We start from the raw sequence: 25,000 nt of genomic DNA, 5'->3' as shown, positions 1-25,000 counted from the left end.
CCTGAGACAGAGCTAGAGGCGATTCCAGAAATAGGTTCGAATGATTTAAATTTTGATAAAAATACTTCAGAGGTTGAAAATGGAATTTTGTTAAAAACTGTATCTAGTGCAAAAGATAATCTTAAGTTAGTTAGTAGTAGACCTAAGAGGGAAATTAAACCACCACAACGATTGAATTTGTAAAGGGAGGTATTTGTAAGATATTCATGTTTAAGAATAAGAAGAATTGCGTTTTGTTATTTTTGTATATCTGTGTTTAGTTTAAAATAGGTACTGTCATTTGTCAAGTTACTATGTATTTGAGGACATAACCTCTATAATGTAATTAATTAGAGAGTTTGTAAAAGGCACATGTTTTGTAAAACGTTCTTTTGAAATATATGTTTATTTGAGCCATCTACATTTATTATTACCAGTTATTACTACATAACAGTTCAATGAGTTTGATCCTCACTTACAGTTCACTGTTGAACTTGAGGACCCCACCACTAATAGTATTCCCTTCTTAGACATGCGTGTCATCAGAATGGAAGATAATATGTTAACCACAAGTTACACCCCTGTCCCTTTTGGAGCAAGTCAATGTCATCTATCACATACCTTGTGCTGAGAGTGACTCGTGTTACATCTTTCAGACAGGGAGATCACTGAGGGGGCGTCTTACGACACACCGCAGTAATATTAACCTATCCTAGCATACTTGTGCTCTTGCTAAGAATGCTATGAACACAAATCATAAAGTGGACTTTAACGAAGTTAAGATTCTTGGCAACGCACGAACATTGGTAACTAGAGCCAAATTTATCATGCATTAATATTGCAGAACTAGGCTTTATCCCTGTTTTTTACTTTAAAATTGTCTCCCATGGTGTGTTTTTGTATACATTTTTACTTTTAAATAAATTCAAATAAAATTTTCTGTTTTACTTAAAGCATGATTGCTATTCAACTAATATTTTATTGATTTATTTATTAATGTTATAAAATATATAAAATAATGTTTGATGAAATAGTTTAATAACATTTAAATTAATTTGATATATATATATATATATATATATATATATATATATATATATATATAATTCATATTAATTAGTCAGTTCTAAAGTATTATGAATCTTTGACTGTGGAAGTTGAATTGAATCTGTACCTGTGGCTGGCTAACCAGTTACAACTTAGACACTTATATTATGGATATGGAAGGATCTACCTCATTTGTTTGTTTACTTTTGTTTGACTTCAAGGACACTGCTTCTTCACGTGATAGATGGTGATAGTTCGTCGGTTTACAATTACAATGGGTTTCCATTTGCCGAGTGTCTCCAGCAGAGAACAACTGAACACAGTGTGTGTTCGGTTTTTCTATGGTCTCCAGATAGTGTAGAAGCTTTTTGTGGTAACTGTCATTCCATTTTTTACAAGATTACTACAGTAAACTTTTGCAACCACTTTAATAATGTTACTTAAAGTCAAAATTAAATAAATTAATATTTTTCTGTTGGAAGGGTGATCTTATTAGTTTCTCGGCAAATAGGTACTTATATTTTATAAGTTTTTTACATACTTTTTTTTTAAATTACATGTATAATAACCACATGGTTCTTTTTCTGTTCGTTTGTATTTAATTGCAAACTGAACTTGTTTCATGTGATTGTTTGTGCAACGTAACTATTTAATGTCTAATATCTTAAGCTTCTTTACATTTTATACCATTGATTGCTACCTACATGTCTTTTTGAGGTAACATTTTTGTACTAACCTCTCTATGGATGTTTGGTTTTTCATATTATTCTTTTTAGATGAACAAATGATGCTTTCTGATTAGATAGCGAAGCGTCTTCAAATAAATAGATGAAGTAGCCACCTTCTTTGTCTTTTTTCTCCAATCTTTGAACGAAAAACCCGCCACTCTTCGAGTGATCCTATATATATATATATATATATATATATATATATATATATATATATATATATATATATATATATATATATATATATATATAGTAGTGTAGGGGTGGAGCAACGATAAATGCTAAGATGAGAGATCATAGGTTCGTCTTGGCATGTTCAACGTCGAGACCACTTCAAGTTCCTGGAAGAAGTAGGAAAGGAAGACCAAGGAAAACCTAGGAAAGACGCTTATATGTGTAAAAATATTGTAGTGTATATTTTTCTATTTGTTATATAATAAAATACAATTCAATTTTGTAATATTTATTATATTTAATAAAACATTCTATTCCACATTACATTTTTTTACAAAAAGTTCGTAGTTTTCTTTGCATCCACTAGATTGACATCACGCGAGAAAGCTCAAAAGACTTATTTTATAATATGTGGCTATTTACAAGGGCCATATCCACAACCTTTGTAAATAGACACCAGTAGCATTTTTTGCCTTTTACCGCAACGGTATGTTTTTCCACCAGCAAATCGTGGTGATTGACTGATCCTATGTACCTACTTATTGTAATTCGAAATAAGTATTGGTTGAAGCACAGAATCTTCTCTATTTGTTATATAACTAGATGCAAAATGTAGGGGTTCGATTTCATTAAAATTTATACCCAAAATGAGTGCTCTGTTGTTGTTCCATCACACAATGAAAATTTATTCTTTAATATGAGGTAAGATTGATTGAAGAGGATGAAACGAAGATAAATCAAATAGCCAAATATAGAAAAAGATTTTAATCGCATTAAGATGTACCTGAGACGAAAATATTAAAATACTAGTTTGAGTAAGAGTAAGATTAAAAATTGTATTCTGTAATTGTGGTGTTAAGTCTAGAATTAAAGGTACAGCTTATGAAATGCTATGCCTATCAGTGCTGTACTACGATATGGAATCGTGGACACTTAAGATGAACAACATTAAGAAAACAGAAGCTTTTGAGTTCTGGCTGTATCTACAATATTATGAATTTCATTTATATAGAGAATCACCAATACCAAGGTGTTGAGGCATATGAAAAAAGAAAAAGAACTTGTAATAACTAGTTAAAAGCAAAAACTATATTACCTTGGACACATTATGAGAGGTGACAAATATCAACAGTTTCATCTCATAATGCAGAGAAAAATCAGCAGAAAACATTCCTAGGTAAGGTAGTACACAGCTTTGATTATTCCCAACCTTTGGAACAGGTACAGCACTTAAAGAACAAGATAAAATACAAGTTTTCTCTAAACAAAGGGAGAAGCATATCTTCTGGAAGCAGTGGACAGACTATGTAAGTCGATAAAAGCACAATTAAGTCCTTTTATAATATAAATTTAAATTATATAAAATATAACAAACAATCAAAATGTGCACAGAACGTTTTCTAACTGACTTGATAGAAAGAAACTGATATCTGAAACAAGAAAATAACAAACAAGAACAAATGAAGGTATGTAATTTGATTGGCAATAGAAACATTAAGATAATAATACCTAATAATGTTCCCTTAAGACATATGTTTGGGATCCAGATATTAAATACTGTGGTGACAAATTTGACAGCTTAATGCAGTAACAACCAAATTACTTAGAAAGTTTTGTTATGGAACTCCAGTGGCTTCATCCTTAGTATAAGAATATTGAGCCATGGAACAACATATCCTGTAGAGCAACTTGCAACATACATAATATCTTCATTGACATTAGAAAATTAGTAAATAAAAAAAGTATATTTAGATCTTACCAATAATAGTAATCAAAAATTGAGAAAACATTTACAGATATCAAATGGTTTTACTAATTCCTATTCCTTGACTAGTCACAGTGGCGCACACAGGGGGGGTTTGGGGGGTTAAACCCCTCCCCGGACCCTATTCCGACAGTATTACTCACACATTTTAAGGACTTAAAATGGAGGTAACATCATAAAAAAAATTTCGGTGACCAACCAAAACCCCCCCAGAGGCAAATTCTAGGTGCGCTACTGACTAGTCATCATAATTATTATAAAGTAACATTTAAATTTCTATCTCTGGGAATAATTAAGTCTTCTACTTTCTGGTACAATTATTGTAATAAGTAATAAACGTTAAGTAAACCTACTAACATATCCCAAGTAGACTGAAGTCAGGAAGCCACTTTTCATTCAGTTTCAAAATAATTAAATAAACAAATATCACCTTCAGTATTTATGGCAATAAAAAAAATCGCAATATGCAAATTGCAAATCAGTCGCATCTCTCAGTTAGTATCGAGTCCAACCAAACGACGCCATTGACGGCCGACGGACTGAAATGTCAGTATAAAGAAAAGAAGAAGAACCAATAGAAGCTCAATCAGCGACCCACGTGGCTAAAAGTATAAGTTCAAGTAGATACAACAGTTAACAGTGTAAATTATTTAAAAAAATATAAATTGCTAAAGGAAACTGTCTTAAATATTGTTTTTAAAAATACTTTTAAGTCATTATTAGTAAATTAAATAAACAAAACGTAAACCGTCTAGCAAAACATATCTCTTTATGTAAGTATATTTGAAAAACATAAGAAATAAACAGGGATTATATATATGTTTAAAGGATTTATTTTATAAGATTGTAGTAGTCACCTCAGATTAATTCTGGCGACAACTTATTAAATACTATTTGTTACATGATTGCGAAAAACGGTAATGTCTGTTTCCCATAGTTTTAATCTTAATTCAGTCCTGTTTAGAATTTTAATTTGTTTATCCTTTTTTATGTCAGGTACCTAACAATGCCATTGCTTTTCTGCTAAAAGCAAAGAATACAGATGAGAAGCATTCTATCCTTTCATTCATTTTAATGAGATAAACCATTATCAAGTTTTAACATCTAATTTTGAAAACATACATTTATCACTGTTTTCTTAATATATATGTATTTGTAGCACTGTTTCTTAGATTTGAGGACAGAATACCCCTTAAGGGACTATTTTTTTAAATTTCAGATTATGCTTTAACAATCAAGTGGCAATAAGTGTCAATTCTTGTTATATTTCACTCAATGCATTTGGTTTAAAAAAACACCTAGAAACAATCTGTGATAGTAAAAGCAGGTAAGCTTCTTGTAAATATTTAATTTAAAATACTGACTGGAATAAAAACTATTTTATTTAATTAGTGATTTGAACATCAAATTTATTAAATACAATACATTGTCTACGACTTATATTTTAAAATGTCTTTTAGTTTTTTATCATTGTAAAATCTGTAAATACAATTTCCAGAATATCTAAATCAGTTATTAAAATGGCAATAAAAAATATTTGCTGCCTTGGAGCTGGTTATGTAGGAGGGCCAACCTGCAGTGTGATAGCTTTTAAATGTGCAGATATTAAAGTTACTGTAGCTGACCTCAACCCTAAACGAATAGCCCAGTGGAACTCAGAAAAACTTCCAATTTATGAGGTAAGTGCTTTTGTCCCTTACTAGTAACTTATTATTTATCCTTTTTGCTACACTAGTATGCCATGGTATTTGTAAGGGCTTACTAAATTTCAGTTCTGTTGTTAATAGTTTTCCTTTATTATTTTATTACACCTAGCCACACTGCATATATTACAATCCTTTATATATTATAGTTAAACATGATTGCATTTTTTATTTTAATAATTTTTTTTAAATTAAATGCATCACACAAAAAGAAGCAAAACGACTTAAATAAGGAAATTAAATATATTATAGAAAATCTTAATATACAAAAATAATTCAGAAGGAAGTTAATACCAACAGAAACGAATACAATGCAATGCCAAACCATTGCAGAAGCCAAAAGGATGGCTCTTAACAGCAAGGACAGATGTATTATATCAATTAGTGGAACAACTTAGTCAGGTACTTAATATAGGGGACGGAACTGTCAAGATAAGGGAAATAAGGCAAGCAAAATAAACTTAACAGAAGAGAGGCAAGAGGAACCTCCAACAATTCTTGAAGTTAGAGATGCAGTTAAAAAACTGGCCAGAAACAAATCATTCAAAATAGATAATCTACCTGTATGTAGAGATCATTGCCAAGATATAATAATGATGCTAAGCAACTAAAAATATTGGAATACTCTGCATGATACAAAAGAATGGAGATATCTTTATATACTCTGATGGCAATGGAATTATGCTTCTAAATATAATGTATAAAATATTCTCTACCATATGGTAACATATGCAGAAAGGATAATCAGGATGTACCAGGCTAGTTTTATAGGTGGTAAATCAACCATTTATCAAATTTCAACCCAGACAAAAATTGTATTTAGAAAAAACACTGGAGTTTGGCATATATACTCACCATATATTTATAGACCATAAGGTAGCTTACAACTCTATAAGAAATAGCAATATAACCAAATAAGTTGGTAATTTTAACAAAACTAACCATTGAAAAAAATGAGTGTGGATTAAAGGGAATTGTCTAAACCTTTTAAAACAAAACAAAGTCAAGATCCTCATTTCTGTGTGCTATTCAATATATCACTTAAGAAAGTAATATACATGTCACAAATGACAACCACATTCTCAATATATAACAAGTCAGTGCAAACCCTTTTTGATGTTAACGATATTATTTGGACAGTGGAAGAAATTATCAAATGTAATTGTATGTACTTAGCTATTAAACATATTTTTGTATTAATTTTTATTTTACTGTGATTTAGCAGCTTACAAAGTTTACACACATTAAAAAAGAATTGATAATTACATAAAAACACTTCAAATTATGCCTTACACCTAATACCAGCAACAATGACTATCTGACACCTTCTTGACATACTTTCTATACATTTCTGGCAGTTTTGTTGAATTGTTTCACTCCTGTGCCATACTTCTATCAAGCACTTGATCAGCTGACACTTTGTGGTTAAAATTTCATTAGATATTTCTTTCTTCATTAGCTTCAAGATTTTCTATTGGATTCAAGTCTGACGGATTGCCAGACCAGTTGAGTACCTTTATCTGGGTATCAACAAGCATATATATATATATATATAATATATATATATATATATATATATATATATATATATATATATATATATATATATATATATATATTATATATATATATATATATATGTAATAAATAAAACTAAGTAGATTATGTGTATTTTCAGCCTGGTTTGAATAATATAGTGTGGCAGTGCAGAAATAGGAATCTATTCTTTACCACTGACATTACACAAGCAATATTAGATGCTGACTTGATATTCATATCGGTGAACACACCCACAAAATTGAATGGAAATGGCAAGGTAAGTTGTGCTGATCAACTTCACTTTATTTATAGGTTTTTAATTACTTTTTTCTGCAATACTATCTACTACTACTAGACTACTGGAAATATTAGAGAAAATATGTGGTACAAGTTAGAATAGTGGTATATTACTGTGGATACTCGTATATGGATACGAGAAAGGTTATATTATAAATATCTCATTTTTTACCATTCTTTTTTCATATTTTTAAATATGTACTCAGTTTTCTGTAAATTGACCTGTTCTCAGAGTTTACACTTTTTTCATACTTTGAGTAAATATTCAAAGATAAAGGCCGCTTTTAACAAAAGGTACTGGTACAAAGACACCATATTTATGCTTCACAGGAACCGAACATCTAATTTCTATTAGTATTGCATTAGACGATTTTATTACTACTTTATTACCCTACTGCTTACGCCCTTTTTCTCCGAAACCTTTTGGTCAATATAATGGTAATATAAAGTAGAAATGGTCAATATAAAAATATAATTTTTGGTTTATAATGCCATAATTTATAGCAACACAAGCGGTTTTTGTTGGATCTATTTTTTTACATCTCACTTTGTGGAACAAATACCACAAATATACTGAAATATACTGAAGAAAAGTAATGACAGTAATGATAATTGTGTATAGGACCCATTAGAAACTATTCAAACTTTACATTTCTATATTTGTATCTCCGATTGTACCTATATTTTAAAGTTCACCCGCGCGTACAGGCTATCTTTTTCCTTCCGAGTGCGTTCTCACTTCATTGTTCGCGCAGGCAGTTAGAATTTTAGACTTTCAGCTATTTTTGGTGAACTGTACTAAACTCTTAAGTGTGAATTTGACCATAGAGGGCATTGCACTACACATGTAGAAGGCATCTGCCTAAAAGCTCGTGCTCCTACCTTGTGGATGTATAATGCACCGCTCTTTATAAAATAATGACGGAAGTTTTTTTAGGAAGATTTTGGGGTGTTGTATACATTAAATCTACTGTTTTTAGGGAAGAGCTCCTGATTTAAAATACATCGAAGGTGCAGCCAGACTAATAGCAGATGTAGCTGTAACTAATAAAATCGTAGTAGAGAAAAGTACTGTCCCTGTTAGGGCTGCTGAAAGTATAGCAAACATTTTAAGAGCTAACCAGAAGCCGGGAACCACTCATCAAATATTATCAAATCCCGAATTCTTGGCCGAAGGTATATGGTTGATCTTTAATAAAGTATAAATTATGTAATTGATGTGTTTTTAGGCACGGCAGTCAATGATCTGCTCAATCCTGATAGAGTTTTAATTGGAGGAGAAGATACTCAAGCTGGACGAGAAGCAATAGAGGTGTTATGCTCAGTTTATGAAAACTGGATACCCAGGGGGAAGATTATTACCATGAATACATGGTCTTCTGAGTTATCAAAACTTGTAAGTATTCAGTCGTAATTTTAACACTTTTTGACTTTTTTGAAAAATATAAAAACACGTCATCATTACTAAAGAGCGATCCGGAGTAAATTTGTCTTTTCAAAATATTATATAAAAAATTCAAAACATATTGATGCTTTAATATATGCCTATAAACGCAGATTTACTTTAGAAATAGAATGATGTTATATACCACTCATCATCCAGCCTCAAGAGTCCACTGCTGAACATAGGCCTCTTCCTCATGTTTCCAACCCCTTCTATCTTGCGCCGCTCTCATCCAGTTTTTATTGGGTCTTCTTAAATCGTCAGTCCATCTTGTAGGTGGTCGACCGACGCTTCTCTTGTCTTCCCTTGGCCTCCATTCCAATAACCTCTTTGTCCATCGCCCATCTGTCATTCTGGCTATGTGTCCTGCCCATCTCCATTTTAGTCTGGCTATCTTCTCGATGATGTCAGTCACTCCGGTTCTTCTCCTGATGTCTTCGTTGGTTATTCTGTCTCGCAGAGTTATTCCTAACATGGACCGCTCCATTCTTCTCTGCGTGACTCTCAGTTTGGTAGCTGCTGCTTTTGTTAAGGTAAGTGTTTCTGCTCCGTACGTCAAGACTGGGAGGACGCACTGATCAAATACCTTTCTCTTTAGGCATGTGGGCAGCTCACTTTTGAAAGTTTCTCTCAGTTTTCCAAATGCTGCCCACCCAAGGCCGATTCTTCTCTTCAGTTCATGAGTCTGGTTATCCCTGCCAATCATAATTTCATGTCCCAGGTATTTATATCTATCTACGAGTTCTATTTCTTTTCCACCAATACTGATGTTCTGGTTGGGTACCAAATTGGTCATGATTTTTGTTTTCGAGATATTTATATTTAAACCTACACTTTCTGTAGCCACAACGAGTTCCTGTACCATCTCTCTTGCCATACCTAGATCTTCAGCTATTATAAGTATATCATCGGCGAAACGTAAGTTGTTTAGATATTCTCCATCTATTTTTATTCCCTTTGTCATCCAATCCAAATTCTTAAAAGCATGTTCTAGCACCGTATTAAAAAGTTTAGGTGACATTGGGTCTCCTTGTCTAACCCCCCGTTCTATTTTTATGCGATTACTGTTAGTATGTAATCTGACAGTGGTTGTTGCCTGCAGGTATATTTTGTATAATAATTTAGTATATCTATAATCTAGCCTGCATTCTTTAAGCGCCTGTAATATTTTGCTGAGCTCAACTGTGTCAAAGGCTTTGTGAAAATCGATAAATATTAGAACTAGAGGTTTATTGTATTCCACTGCTTTCTCTATTAGGGTTTTTATACTTTGTAGATGGTCATTTGTTCCGTAACTTTTTCGGAATCCTGCCTGTTCCCTTGGTTGATAAGTCTCTAATTTTCTTTCCATTCTCTTAACTAGTATTCGCGTAAACAACTTATATATATGGCTGAGGAGGCTAATCGGTCTGTAATTCTCTAAATTTGCTTTATCTCCTGCTTTGTGTAATAGAATCATAGTAGCGTTGTTCCAGTCTGTTGGAATATTGGCGCTGTGAAGGCAGATATTGAAAAGTTGTTTAATTTTTTCAAGTAATACATCCCCTCCAATTTTTAGTGCTTCTGATACTATACCACTATCTTGCTTATATCTTTTTAAAAAATTGTGCAATACTGTTGGCCACTACTGAGAGCCATTTTTATTCATCTGTCTATTTAAGTAAAAACAACCTTCATCAATAAAAGTCATCATTTACAATATATTTGTCACAACCTTCGTTATGAGAAATCTGTAGACCTTGTAGCAACAAACGCTGTTTTCTTGTTTGATGCCTATGATTTAAAAACATGTATACATGTTCAGTTTCCACAAAATCCAGGAAAGTACTACACAAAGAAGCAGCCAATATTAGTTGAAGCAATATTTGATCTTTGGAACAAAGATATTTGCCAATATATTGCAGAATGTATAAAAAATTATAATTATGAAAATGAGAATGAGAGAGTAAGGACAAGAACATTTATATACAATGAAAATGATAAATTACTAAAGCATATACTTGCAAAATTCGAAAACTACGTGGAAAGGTTAGGCTTGAATAAAAATTGAAATATGAGAACATATTCGAAAAACAAGAATGAAAAACGTGAAAGTATTTATCAAAACAGAACTTTAGGTGTCCTTCTGTGGGTTCTGGCCTGTTCAGTACTCTTCCTTGTTACTTCTTGTTCCTAGTTGTAAATATTTTGTCCTCGCATCGTCCTTTTGCCTTATAATCAATCTACAGTCTGTCCCAAACCCTTCTTTCAGTGCGTCACTAATTTTGACGTCATATAGGATTTTAAGAAGGTCGAGAATTATTGCATGGCATTTTAGTTAAATCTGACAGTTGAAGGATCGTAATCGGCTAAATGTGAAAATGTTATTTTTTGAAAATGTGGAGTAAAAACTTTAAAATTCAATTTTTTTTTAATTTACATATTAGAGGGCCCGTCCTGTATAAAAATTTTTATTGTGCATTATATTGAAACGGCAGTTTGTCATAATTCCTATTCTATACACTCCAAGGAAAGTGCTTAATTAGCTAAGATTTATTTATGTATTTATTATTATTTATTACAAACACTACGGCTAAAATGTATAGTATTTAAACTACTAATGTGAATATTTTTTAGAATAATTTAAAACTTACTTCACGAACGGCAGAAACTGGTAATAAAGTTGTCCCAGCCTCTTTTTCTAATTGAAAATAATTTAATAATTTTAATATTAGTCTTTGTTCATTCTCGGTATATCTCGGCATATTTAAAATATTTTTATGACAATAAATACAAAATTAAATTTTCACTGTAAAACGTCTGAAACGACTAACCTGGAATGACAATTATCATTTTATCAGTTGACATTGTCAAAGTACTGTCACTATCGAGACCATCTGCGTCAAATTATATTTATGCGCATCATTGATTGGATATCTATTTAGCGTATTCTAAACTCCGACCAATTATATATCCGTAAGTAGAATTCACTTTAATATACAAATACCCGTGAACGAAATATAATTTTCTAAGTTCTATGTATAATAATCACAGACTCACGTTTTTTTCTGTCACTTCTAGCTTAATGCGTTAGAGAGAATTCGATAAACTGTGACGCACTGAAAGAAGGGTTTGGGATGAACTATACTTTCAGCGTCAAACCTACTCAGCGTTTAGATGCTTCTCTTGTTCTCCTATTGCCTGCTCTGCCGCATTTAGTGTACTGTTCTTGATATATTGCCATCGTCCTTCCACATCTAGTAGATTTTCCAACTAACAACTCTTGATACATTTGGTGTTTTTGCCTCTTATTTACCAGTTTTTTTAAATCTCTCGAGTAAAATGATGAGGTCACGTCCGGGTTCTGTATAGCATTCTCGTTGGAGCGGGTCATAGAAAGAATCTTCAATATCCTCTTCAGTTAATAATTGTTATGATATTTAGAGAAATGTACTCTGCCTACATCTATATATTTTAGGCTGCTAACGCTATGCTGGCTCAGAGGATATCTAGCATTAACTCTTTGTCAGCAGTATGTGAATCTACAGGAGCAGATATATCGGAAGTAGCTAGAGCTGTGGGCTTAGACTCAAGGATTGGCTCCAAATTTCTACAGGCTTCAGTTGGTAAGACAATTTTATAGATTTTTTATCGTTATATATGTACATATATAGTATGCTTGTAGAGTACATATCCTAGCATTATTATTTCATTTATTTTTCTGTTTTAGACCGAAAATATGCAACATCCATGTAGGCTTTTGTTTATTATAAAGCTATCTGATAGTTTCAAAGAATTTTATCATACAACTCTCTCATTATATTCATATCCGATATATCCATACTTTTTACGTTACAGTCATCAGCTCCTCTTGCTTTTTATGGATCAGTATTTCCACGCTTCATTCCAGGTTATTAGCATATATTCGTAGTTTAAATATTGAGTGCAAAGTTCATTTACATACAGTATTTTGATTGTACAAGCTTAAGTATTGTTGAAGTAAGAAACTTGTTGAAAATATATATACAATTATGAATTAAATTTTAGGATTTGGAGGAAGCTGTTTTCAAAAAGATATTCTTAATTTAGTATATATTTGTGAATGTTGTAACCTACCAGAAGTTGCTGCCTATTGGCAGCAGGTAATAGATATGAACGAATATCAGAAGAGCCGATTTACGAAACAAATTATACAATCAAATTTTAATACCTTGAGCGATAAGAACATCTGCATGCTTGGTTTTGCCTTCAAGAAAAATACAGGCGATACTAGAGAGAGCCCAGCTATACACGTAGCGAAAACTTTGTTAGATGAGGGAGCATCTCTTCGAATTTATGACCCAAAAGTAATATTTACGAAAAAATGTATAATTTATTAAATAAACTTTAATGATAATTTTTAGGTTAGTATAAAACAAATTTATGAAGATCTTACTAAACCTGACGATGGTTCGATTCCCAGTTTGTATAAAGAGAAATTTGCGACATACGATGATCCTTACGAAGCTGCGAAGGAATGTCACGCTATTGTTGTTTGTACAGAATGGGACGAATTTATAGTAAGTAGAATGTATTAGGAAGCGTTCAGTTATGTTGCGAAAATTACCGGAAAGTCGGTGAAATAACTTTGTTATTGTTCTAATCGTATTTGCGATAATAGTTAATAAACCAAGACATTTTTAAGACGTAATATACCAGTCGTCAGAGACGAAAATGCCACTGAACCTCTAAATATCATACATTTGCAAAAACAAGCTGAATTTTTGCCAAGAATGTCAATTTTAGGACGCCAAAAAAGATGAAAAAGAGTTTACCACTTTTCTTTCGAGCTTTCTCCTAAAACCTCCCTTTTAGAGGGGAGAAAACGGAAAAAATCGATTTACCAAAAATCTGTACGTCATAGAAAAAAATGTTTCATTTAAAAAATGTAGCTAAGATAATTTTGGACAAAAATGTTTATTAGCATTTTTTGTGTAGAATGAACCGTTCTCTCAGATACAACGCTTGAAGCAATCGACGATTTTGAATGTCAGTTACGCGCGCGAAAATGTTGCTGCTTCAATTCTGCACTTGATCTCTTTACTTGGATTTAATTAGTCTGCGATGTAGCATCCCAAATATTTAAAGTTAGTAACTCTCTAAATATTTTGTTGATATATCTGTAAGGAAGTATTGTGAAGTTGGCGACTGAAATCATAAATTTGGCCCTAGAAACATTCATGGAAACGTAGATATTTAGCTTCAATGACTTTGGTTCTTAATATGTTCAAAAACGTCCCAGGTTCACCTTATCGAAAGCCTTTTCGTAATCGATGAAAGTCACATAAATATCTTATCTAAGAGGTAGGTATTTAAAAAACAATTCAGTTGGAGTTACTAAGTACTCTCTATATCTTAATTTCCGTCGATTGGTCCCACTGTTCATTTAAGTTTGCACCCAGATAACAAAAGTTGGTGATTTGTGTTATAGGTTGTTGGTTAACTAGTAATTGACCAGGTGGTATCCTATTTTTGCTTATAACCATGTATTTGGTTTTTTTGATGTTAAAATCAAGCCCAAACCTGCTACTTACTTCTGCCACCCTAGAGACAAGTGTCTGCAGACCTTCAAGACTGTCTGCAAAAATATCAGTATCATCAGCGTATCTTATGTTGTTCAATCGTTCTCCGTTTATAAGTATTCCCTCGTCTATGTTCGTTAGCGCTAGGTTCATAATGTGCTCTGAATATGTATTGAACAATAATGGGGACAGCTGCAGTTTGTTTCGTAATAGATATTGTTTATTATACGGCGATCTCTGCTGTTTAGACCAATTGAATTTAATATTTTCATCAGTTCTTCATGTTTTATTCTATCGAACGCTTTCTGGTAATCAACAAAACACACATATATATCACAATTCACGTTTCAACATCTTTGAAAGAGAACTTGTATTGCAAAAAGTGCCTCTCGAGTACCCAATGCATCCTTGAAGCCGAATTGTGTGTTTGTCATGTGTTCTTCACACTTTTTATATATTCTTTTGTGTATTATTTTTAAAAAAGTTTTCAGGAGATGGTTCATAAGGCTTATTATTCGATAATCTTCACCTTTTTTGGCATTGGGTTTTTTAGGGATTGTTATAAAAGTTGATCTTAGCCACTGTTGGGGTATTTTTCCACTTTGGTGTATATTGTTGAAAATCAAGGTAAGTCTTTTTATTTCATCTTTATCCATAATTTTCAAAAATTCTGAGTAGGACTTGTCTGGTCCTGCGGCTTTTCCCTCCTTAATGTTGTTTATATCAGCTTCTAGTTCCGCTTCGAGAATAGGTGGTCCGGAATCGTTATTTTTATTTTGTGTGATGGTGACATTACTATCGTCTTCAAATGTTGTCACATAGTTCATCCATGTTGTTTTTGTTTCTGTCTAAAGGACTCAGTTAGTTCAAATTATATATAATTTATAAAAACAACCTTTATATGATCTATTTTGAAGTATACCATGGGGAAAATTCCCAAAAACACCTAAAAAACCGTTTTTCTGGTTTTTAAGGTTAGCGCACCTAACGGAAAAACCTGCAAAAATCAGAAATTTAATTTTTGAGAAAATACACAAAATTAAAAAAAATAGACCTGCAGCCATCTCTAAAAAAAAGTTATACACTTTTTTCAAACAAAAAACACAACCTACTGGTATTTCTGGTACACACGATCCCTTCATCGAAGCCCGTATGTGTCAGAAATAAACATCTTGGAATGGCAAAAAAATCGTAGCCAGTGTATATTATAATTAATGTACATACCTTTTCAGTCATTTTTATTCAAAAACCTCAAATACTACAGAAAATATAGGTTTTATTGAGAGATGCTTCGCTGGAACTATTAGACATTATTTATAACGTAAAGCAATGCACCACAGTGCATGCAATGGAACAGGGCTGATGCCGGAACACGTGTTTACCGCTAAACGCTTTCTTTCCAACGTTGCTACGTCGGTATAGTAATGTATTTTCGAACTATCGAAAATGTGAGTTACTAGAGCCCAGAGGTATGCAGACATCCATATAAATACATTTCAAGTGTATTCATGCAAGATAATATCCACTTGAATGCTGTATCGGATGTGGTTTGTGGTGAAAATATTTCTGGTTATTATATTGATACAAATGGGAACCAATGTGTTAATATTTTAAAAATATTATCATAGTTCCCGGATAAAAAAATATTACCGTCCAGTAGAAGATTTTTTTGTCATCCCTTCCTAACTGTAGTTCTTTCTCTCTTGGATCGTAGAATACTACCATTTCGATCCATTAGATTTTTATAAAAGTTAGTATTGTCGCCCCTTATTGTATTTTACTGTTACCGATGTCGCTATTGCGGAAGTTTCCAGAATATGATATAATCTAAATAGATATAAGCTGTTTAAATAGTTTACTGCAAAACTAACTTCTATATTTTTCAGGCTCTAGATTACAAAAGAATCTACTCAAGTATGATGAAGCCTGCGTACGTATTTGATGGAAGGAAAATACTTGATCATCAAGCACTGATTCAAATTGGATTTCATGTTCGAACTTTGGGCCGTAGTTTTGAAAATTACTAATATTTGAGATAAAAGACGCACACCCAAAGTATTTTTATTTTTTTAAGTATTATTTTGAATTCTGTACTTATTTAATTCGTTTATAAAAGTAACACTGCATGCTTTTAAGTATGTTATTATATGTTCAACATGTAAGAAGTTATATTTTGCCAATATATATTAAAGGAGATTAATTGCAATTTATATTACTTTTATTTATATTTATTATGCTGATGACCTCCTCATTCCTTGAGCCCTTGACATTATGCGTGGTGACACTCTAAAAAGATTGTTAGCTTGCTGTCCCCATTCGCTGCGATGCTGTGCCATATAGACGGATTCCTGTATGGATCTTCCCACCAGAGTCTTCATTTGTCTGCCATCGCGTTAAAGATCTCTTGCTTTTCGGCCAATTAAGTTCCTTTTTTACTTGACACAATTTTTTGTCACATATACCGTCTAATAAAGACTTCAATCACCGTAGGAGTGATTGATTTTTTTTTTTTTTTTTTTTTTTTTTTTTTTTTTTTTTTTTTTTTTTTTTTTTATAAATATAGAACCCAAACATGTTTATAAATTAACTCTACTCTAGTCTACGTTGTTAGGAAGTAGCAAAATCGGTTATAACGTCATCGTAAAATTTATTAGAGTTTTGGAGAGGATTTAAAACTTTTTTTTTTTCTGTCATTTGAGACAAGCTTGACTTTCTCTCTTGTTTCATGGTGTTTCGAGAATACGTTTTGATTCTTTTGAGACAAGAGTAATCTCGTTCATTTGAGGCAGACGTTGGTGGTAATGAGAGAATTAATGACAATAATTTATTAATTTCGGTAACAGTTTGTTGTAATGAATTGCAGTATATAAAATTATACATATCTTGTAACTTATCCCACCTTCTGAAAATATTTGGATCAGCATATAAAACTTTTAATTCATTTTCTAATTTTATTATATTAAAGAATGATGGATAATTTTTTATGAACCTGTCTAATAAATATCTTGGAAATTCTTTGGCGTAACTTTTAAATTTTGAATCGTCAAAGAGGTCAAAAATTCGAAAAACGAGTATCTATTTACATAATAATAGTATCCAAAATTTCAAAATATACTCGTTTTTCGAGATCTGTTTCTGTGTCATGCCTTTGTTTTTTTTTGGGAGGGGTTCGGAAATATCAAGCGAGTCCAAAAGTCACTGCCTATATACTGGAAAAATTTAAATTTGCCGTACTTGGTAATTATATTCATATGGAAAGAAATGTATGTTTAGTTGCTCATCAACTAATATTCCGTTGATTTTTACATGGAAATCGTCAAACTTGGGATCGGCTTGCCGAAACCCTGAAACGTGTCTTTTTAAGAATTCACAGGCGGATGGATGTCTCCGATTTCAGATCATTAATTTGAAAAGTGTCTTATGCAGGGATCACTTAACGCTCAGATTGGATTGCTTATTGTTAGTAACTTTTTTATTATTTATGAAAATTTGTTTAAATATACTGTAAAATGGAGTGAAATTGATTCAAAGGGGCAAAATTGATAATTGTGAATGTGAATATTTTATTTTCCTTGAAATCTAAGAAGCTTAACAAACGGTTGACAACGTCGCTTTAGTTAGTAAACACTAACGTGCAACCTGGGATTGTTTAGTTGAAGTAAGTATATTTTTTTATGGAAAAAAACTTGTTTTAATTATGGCTATATTTTTGATAAGTTTCTTTAGCTTCCTAACTTTTCGGTGCCTGAGAAAAACTACAAAAAAATGTGGGAGTTTAACTAATTATAGTATTTTAACTAGTTATTATATTAATAGTGAGAAGTCAAAAGTAGAGGCGAAAGATCCATCATATACTATGTGTTAGTAAATAGATCATCGACGCAATGCATTAAAGGCGTAAGAGTAAAACGAGGAGGTGAAATATATAGTGACCACTATCTAGTTGTAGCCAGGACCAGCTTGGGAGTGCGACAAGAATCAATAACGAAAGGGACCAAGAAAACAAGTAAAGCTCATGATACACCCACTATAGAAGTAATCAGGTCACATAAGCTAGCGGACAAGGAGACAGCAAACAAGTTTGAAAACTACGTTAAAAACTACCTAACAGAGCACGCTGAACATGACTGTGACTTAGACCAAAATTGGCAAATTTTGAAATATACATGAATACTGAACATATATATGAATGATATGATACATGAATACTACGCAAATACTGAAAGAAGGACTCCTAAACGGTGGTAAACAAGCATGAGGAATAACAAGAAATAACAGAAGCAAAAAGTGTACAAACTGGGGGAACAATGAAATAAAAGCAGAAGTGAAGTCCAAGAAGATAGCTTGGAAAAATTATTTAAGGAACGGAACTGTAGAGAACTACCAAATATATGAACTGCAAAGAATCAAAGTCAAAGATATGGTACTAGCAGCGAAACGGAAAAGTTGGGAAGAATTCGGAAACAAGATGGAAGAAGACTACCACTCAGCCGAAAAGTTATTATTTAAAACCCTGAAGAATTTAAGAACCGAAAAGGCTCCACAAACACCAAAGCAAATAAGGGACAAAGAAGGACACTTACTGCATGACAATGACCACATCCTAGATAGATAGAAGCAATATTTCGAGGATCTACTGAATATCCAAAACGGTGTAGACATTATCACAGAAGAACCAGAAGAGGTAGAGCAAGAAGACCAAATTCAAGATGAAATAACTATAGCAGAAACAAAAGAAATCATACAAAAGCTTAAGAAAGGTAAGGCGGCTGGATTTGATAAAATCACAGCAGAAATGCTTATAAACATGGGCGACAAGGGCATTAAACTGCTAACAAAAGTTATTAATAGGGCATGGAGTGAGAGATTTTCAAAAAAGGATACAGACGCGAATGTAGCAACTACAGAGGAATAACACTACTGAGAATCCCATCCAAAGTATATGAGAGAATATTAGAAAAACGTCTTTTACAAGAAGTTGATTCTAAAATGGAACAAAAGGCATTTGATAGTACTCCAAGGAAGGTGATTGACATATGTTTAAAAAAGAAAGGTGTGGAAATCAAATTCAGGCAAGCCATTATGAGTATATATAGACATACAATATATAGATATTTAGCTGCACCATCCAGGCGAAATATTAAGCGAATCCAACTAAACGTCGAGCCAGGAAAAAGTGCTGTAGCTCAGCAACCTGATGAAACTGGATGCGACAGTGAAGAAGAGCCACCAAGTGATAACGAAACAGAAAGTGAACCGTCTAACTTGGATGAGTCTGACATAACGCCTTGGTCTAGGAGTTGGATGAAAGACGTTGGAAGAAACACAGCTCTTATGCCACCACTAATCAATTCATTGGCGTCTTAAAATTGAAAAATTTAATTTATTATTTTGTGCCTAACTGAAATTTTTATCATGCCGAAAGTGAACAGGGTTTCTATTTGGAATAAATCTTACAAATAATTGTATTTGAACAACGATAGAGTTTACTGCGCAGCTTGCGGGAAAATTGTAAGTACATTTTTTACATTTCAAAAGGAATTAGTTCAATTATAGCAACAAATTAAAATTTTTTTAAAAAATAATTTACAAAAAAAATTGTGGACAATTTGCTTTAAATCTGATCAAAACATAACAATTGATATATCCTAGACTTTCCTCTTAAGAAATTTGACATTTTCTTCAAATAAAAATCGCATTTCTACAAATTTTAAAATAAATTGTTTTGGAACTAAGAGCTAATGCATTGCGTGGATGGAACTCCTTCTTGGAATTCCTTAAAGCTTGGTCCCCGGTCATCTTTGATCTCATATTGAAGGGTTCGATAAGGTGCCAGATGATTTATATGAACAACTTTTGGTTTACCTTTTGGCAACTTCTTAATTCGGTATATTACGTCATTTATTCTCTTTTTAATTCCATACGGCCCTTCCCATTGCCTTTGCAGTTTAGGAAAAAAGCTTGGACGACGTTATGGATTATAAAGACAAATAAGATCACCTACTTTAAGGCTTTCATTCTAGCATCGAGAATCATATTGATCTTTCATTCTGTCACTGCTAAGTGAATATGTTGAGGGGTAAGTTCATGAATGTTGTTCATTATTAACTTCAAGCGGTCGGCATATTCTTCGCTTGCAACATGTTATTCGGAAGGTCTGCAGCCAAACTCTAGGTCGCAGGGCAAACGAACTTCTCTACCCAACTTCAGGCAGGTTGGAGTCTGGTCTGTAGTTTCATTCACGGCCGAGCAGTAGGCCATTAGGAATAAATAAAAGTGCTGGCCCCAGTCTCTTTGATGTTCGGATACAACTTTGGGCAGGTTTATACCCATAGTTCGATTCATCCTCTCGACCATTCCATCTCATTGAGGATGCAGGGGTGTCGTTCTGGTCTTATTGACACCAATCAATTTATAAACGTTTTAGAAGAGGGTTGACTCAAAGTTTCGCCCTTAGTCGGAGTGGATCACCAAGAGAACACCAAATCGGTTGAAGAATTATTTAACAAGTACCTCTGCAACGGTAATAGCTTCTTGATTTGGTATCGGATAAGCCTCAGTCCATTTCATAAAATAAACCAAGGCTATCAGGATATATTTATTTCATTTACATTTTCTTCTAATGTCTTCACTTCTCTTTCGGTCTCTCAGCGTATTTCCTGTAATTCTTCTCAGTACTTAACTCTCATCTCTGTCGTTTCCAGTAGCCTTTTGCGCTGTGGCTGTGTCGGCTCTCGTTTCTGAGGCATACGTCATTATTTATCTTACACTGGCTTTATAAATTCTTGATTTCATCTCATTGTTAAGGTGTCTGTTTCATCATATAGTGTTATTAAGGCATCCTGCCAGTCTATTTACTTTTTGTACTTGATCTCTCACTTCTTTGTCCAGGTCTCCATAGCTAGACAGTGTAATTCCCAGGTATTTTTTTTCATTACTTGTTCAATACTGATGCCATCAATTTCTATTTTACATCTGGTTGGTTCTTTGCTGACTACTATTGTTTTAGTTTTCTGAGATGAGATTGTCATATTAAATTCTGTTGCTCTTATGTTAAATCTGTGGACCAGTCTTTGAAGACTATCTTCATCTTGGACTATCAGTATTGCGTCGTCTGCGTAACAGAGTATTTTTATTCCTTTGTTTCCCATTCTCTATCCTCTTCATTTGTTAACGGTTTTGATGATTTCATCCATGATCAAATTGAAGAGCATGTGGCTCAGTGAATCCCCTTTGTCTTATTCTGCTGGCTATTTTTATAAGTTCTGTAAGTTGTTTATCTATTCTGACTTCCATTTTGTTGTTTTGGTAGATGTCTTCGATAGTTTTTGTAATATTTAGGGGAACTTCTCCATTATACAAAAGATGGATTACATCTTTGAGTCTTACTAACAGGATTATTCCAGTGTTAAAAGAGAATATTCACTAAACGGTTAGGCTAGATATCGTTTATAATATTGTTCTTTTTAAGAGGGGGGAGGGATATGTAAAGAAAAAGAGAACACTTTTTTGCTTGCTTTTTTTTAATGTATGTAATTTATAATAGTTTGTTACGTACTGTCAAAATACTTAAAGTGTCTTATTTAGCTTTTGACAGTGACAATGAGTCTTGTCATTATTAATTTTTATTACTGCCATAAGAGACATCATTTTAATATTAGTTAAAAGCTGCAAATATTTCTTTTTGCAGAGAGGCAAGGCCTTATTTACAACATACTGTCCACCAGTGATGCTGTTTTTTTACAAATATTAGAACATTTCATCAAATACAGCAGCAGTTCCAAAAAAATGCTTCGCTGCTAATATTTGAGAACCACGAGAGCCACGTCACAGTGGATGTAATCATGAAGGCTCGAGAAGTAGGTATCCATATTTTGACGTTGCCCCCACATTGTAGCAACAAACTCCACTTAGATGCAGCTGTTTTTGGGCCTTTCAAGGCATATTATAATGCTGCATGTGAGGCTTTGCTACTGAATCATCCAGGAGCGTCCATCACAATATACAATATCGCTGAGTTGGTTGGTACAGCACACGATAAAGCTCTCGTACCTCAAAATATTCGGTCAGGCTTTGAAAAAACAGGGATATGTCACTTTAATCCAAATGTCTTAAGAGAGAGCAACTTTCTTGGATCCGCAGTGACAGATCGTCCTATCGAAATTGTAGAAGAGGAGTCCTTCAATAACGTCTTTCCAGGAAAATCGGCTGTAAACTCAGTTCCTCTAGACCCAAGTCCTGAAACACCCTCTAGAACTACCAAAGAAAATAAAAATTTTATTTCACCAGAGATGTTGCAAGGATATCCTAAGGCCAAGGCAAGAAAAGTTAATAGGAAGCCGAGAGAGAAGAAGAAAAGTAGGATCCTCACAAGCACGCCTGAGAAAGATGCGCTCGAAGCAAAACTGAACCAGTTGGTTTCTTCGACAATGAAACAGACAGTTACACGTGTTGTGGATATTGAGAGTTCTTCGGTTGAAAGTGAACCAGTTTTTAATTTAGAAGATAGTGATGATAACGATGATTCTTGGATAGGACCAGTGGATGATGAAGATTTGACTGCAATCGTGACCTTGTAGAGGGTGACTATGTTTTAGTGAGATTCAAAGAAAAGTTCAAAAATATCTTTTACGTGGGACTTATCGTGCAACAATTCAGAAGTAGAGGTCAATTTTATGCGCAAAACCAACAAAATAGGTGCCTCGTGTTTCGTATTTCCCACTGTTCCTGATATTGCTTTCATGGAGAAAGAAGACGTCAGATTTGTTCTTTCAAATCCAACGCAATATCCAAATTTCGCAATAACAAGAGGCTGACAGCATCTTACAATAAATTTGAAATAAATTTTAGTCATCTAGACGTTCGTTAATTAGTCTTCATTTCAGATATCAGCTCTTATGTTTTCTTGGGAAATATATAAGTATTTTACGAAGTTATATTGATTATTTTTTTTATTTTTATTATCGAACTATGGAATATATCATGTGTCTCACTGTGTACTAGTAACATGTCTCAATGTGTCAGTGGCGCATCCAGAATTTGTCTGAGGAGGGGGGTTTTGAAATTTTTTTATGCTACCTCCATTTTAAGTCCCTAAAATTTGGGTTTTAGTTTAATTTAAAGTACTAAAGATAGCAGTGCCAAAGATTCAAGTATCTATTATCCTGCCTACCAACTAAAACAACCCTCTCTTACTTGTGCGTAGTTGACTGTCGCACGTACCGTACTTCGAAAGTGGGGTGACCGCTGTAAGGATGACGACATTTTTGGAATACTCCCTTTTCTTATCTAGATCTTATCTATCGTTCTGAAGCTATTTTCTTGTGGCATTTTAAAGTAATTATTATTTTAATGGGAATAAGCCACAATTGAAGGTTAAAATAAGTCTATTGACGTTCGACATTAATCCAACTTGTAAATACAATACATTTTGGAGACGGCTATCGCCGTATTCCCGCTCTCCTCCGCCAATCCTCCCGGTCCAAGGCATGCTTCTCCTCCAAACCTCTCGATTCCATCGCTCTTCTAATTCCTTCATTCCATGAACGTCGAGGTCTACCTCTTTTTCTTCTTCCATGGGGCTTCCGTTTGTGAAGTTTTTGGGGCCAACGTTCGTCAGGCATTCTCAAAAGGTGTCCAAACCATTTTGAACCTGTTCTTTCTATTCTTTCAATGACCGTTTCGTTGGTCTTCCTTTTCTGCCTTGATGTTCTAGCACTTCTCAAATAATCCATTTCAACTGCCAACATCTTCTCTTCAGGTCTGCAATAATTGTCCATACTTCAGAGCCATAACGAAGAACTGATTCAACCATGGTTTGCTCTATTCTTTTTTTGTTCCTTTTGGAAATGTTGCGATCCCACCATAAAGAGTTCAGACATCCTACAATTTTACGTCCCTGATTAAGTCGGTGTTTAATTTCGGTTTCTCCCAAGCCGTTCTTAGCAATGAGTGCACCTAAACATTAAAATTTTTCCACTTGTTTGATTTCCGCGTCCTCCTCTATCAACACTTCAAACCTTACATCTGAATTGATAACTAAATATTCTGTTTTCTTCATGCTGACTTGTAACCCCCATTTTACATAAATATTCTCTGTATAGACGCTTTATCATAAATTCTAGATGATAATAATCTTGAGCTAGGACGACTTGGTTATCCGTAAAGTTCAGGAAGAACAGTACGTAATTTCCTATGGAGATTCCCATTCCCTGGCAGTGGTTTTCTCCAATTTTGGAGGGTTCCCTCAATAAAAAAATTAAACAGTAAGGGTGACATACTGCATCCTTGTTTTAGTCCTTTAGTTAATTTTATTGGCTCTGATAGTCTATTTCCGATTTTTAGGTAAGTAGTATTATCCATGTATACTTCTGTGATTATTCTTAAAAGGTATGGACTAATGTCGAGTTGTTGTAAAGATTGCCACAATTTAAGTCTTGAAACTGTATCATACGCCTTTTCTAGGTCGATGAAGGCTAGATGTACTTCGGTACCAACCGCTATTAATTGTTGGAGTATAAACAAGTTATCAGTGCAAGATCAAAGATTCAAACGTCAATAAACTTATTTTAACCTTCAATTGCGGTTTATTCTCATTAAAATAGTAATTAAATCTTATCTCTGTCGTTGGCCCGGTTGGTATTTCTCTATTTCATCCTTCCGTACTTCCCGTCATCTTCACGATCATCTCTCTTACAGTTACAGGGTTCATACCTATTTCTTTATACATTCTGTTTCTCTCCACTGTACATCTATTACACTCCAGCATTGTGTGAGTAACAATG

The 25,000-nt window shown here is 33.3% G+C and overlaps 1 protein-coding gene and 1 long non-coding RNA gene across 4 annotated transcripts; both read left to right on the top strand.

Moving 5' to 3' along the window:
* The first annotated feature begins 1,322 nt into the window (after positions 1-1,322).
* Positions 1,323-2,249, top strand: LOC140452121 (uncharacterized). The gene is made up of 2 exons (XR_011952137.1): positions 1,323-1,537; positions 1,803-2,249. It is a non-coding gene; the product is annotated as an uncharacterized lncRNA (long non-coding RNA).
* Positions 2,250-4,275: 2,026 nt separating this feature from the next.
* LOC140452163 (UDP-glucose 6-dehydrogenase-like) lies at positions 4,276-16,422 on the top strand. Of its 3 annotated transcripts, none has more exons than XM_072546255.1 (10): positions 4,276-4,466; positions 4,913-5,020; positions 5,192-5,372; positions 7,075-7,212; positions 8,213-8,408; positions 8,462-8,628; positions 12,134-12,281; positions 12,703-13,001; positions 13,059-13,214; positions 16,103-16,422. In XM_072546255.1, the coding sequence occupies exons 3-10, from the start codon at positions 5,214-5,216 to the stop codon at positions 16,241-16,243; spliced, it is 1,404 nt and encodes a 467-aa protein (XP_072402356.1). In that variant the 5' UTR covers positions 4,276-4,466; positions 4,913-5,020; positions 5,192-5,213; the 3' UTR covers positions 16,244-16,422. The 3 variants fall into 3 exon arrangements, with proteins under 3 accessions (XP_072402356.1, XP_072402359.1, XP_072402357.1); XM_072546256.1 differs by lacking the exon at positions 4,276-4,466 and adding an exon at positions 4,587-4,610; XM_072546258.1 differs by lacking the exon at positions 4,913-5,020.
* The last annotated feature ends 8,578 nt before the right edge of the window (positions 16,423-25,000 follow it).

The sequence above is a fragment of the Diabrotica undecimpunctata genome, chromosome 10, assembly GCF_040954645.1.
Source record: "Diabrotica undecimpunctata isolate CICGRU chromosome 10, icDiaUnde3, whole genome shotgun sequence".
Lineage (NCBI taxonomy): Eukaryota > Metazoa > Arthropoda > Insecta > Coleoptera > Chrysomelidae > Diabrotica > Diabrotica undecimpunctata.
Note: the sequence above shows the minus strand (reverse complement) of the source record. Positions and strands in the feature narration are given on the sequence as shown.

Excerpts from the sequence above, each read along its gene's own strand:
- LOC140452163 (XM_072546258.1), top strand. The coding sequence starts at position 5,214 with ATGGCAATAAAAAATATTTGCTGCCTTGGAGCTGGTTATGTAGGAGGG. Across the intron at positions 12,282-12,702 it reads ATTTCTACAGGCTTCAGTTG|GATTTGGAGGAAGCTGTTTT; the intron begins GTAAGACAATTT and ends ATTAAATTTTAG. Across the intron at positions 13,002-13,058 it reads TTCGAATTTATGACCCAAAA|GTTAGTATAAAACAAATTTA; the intron begins GTAATATTTACG and ends GATAATTTTTAG.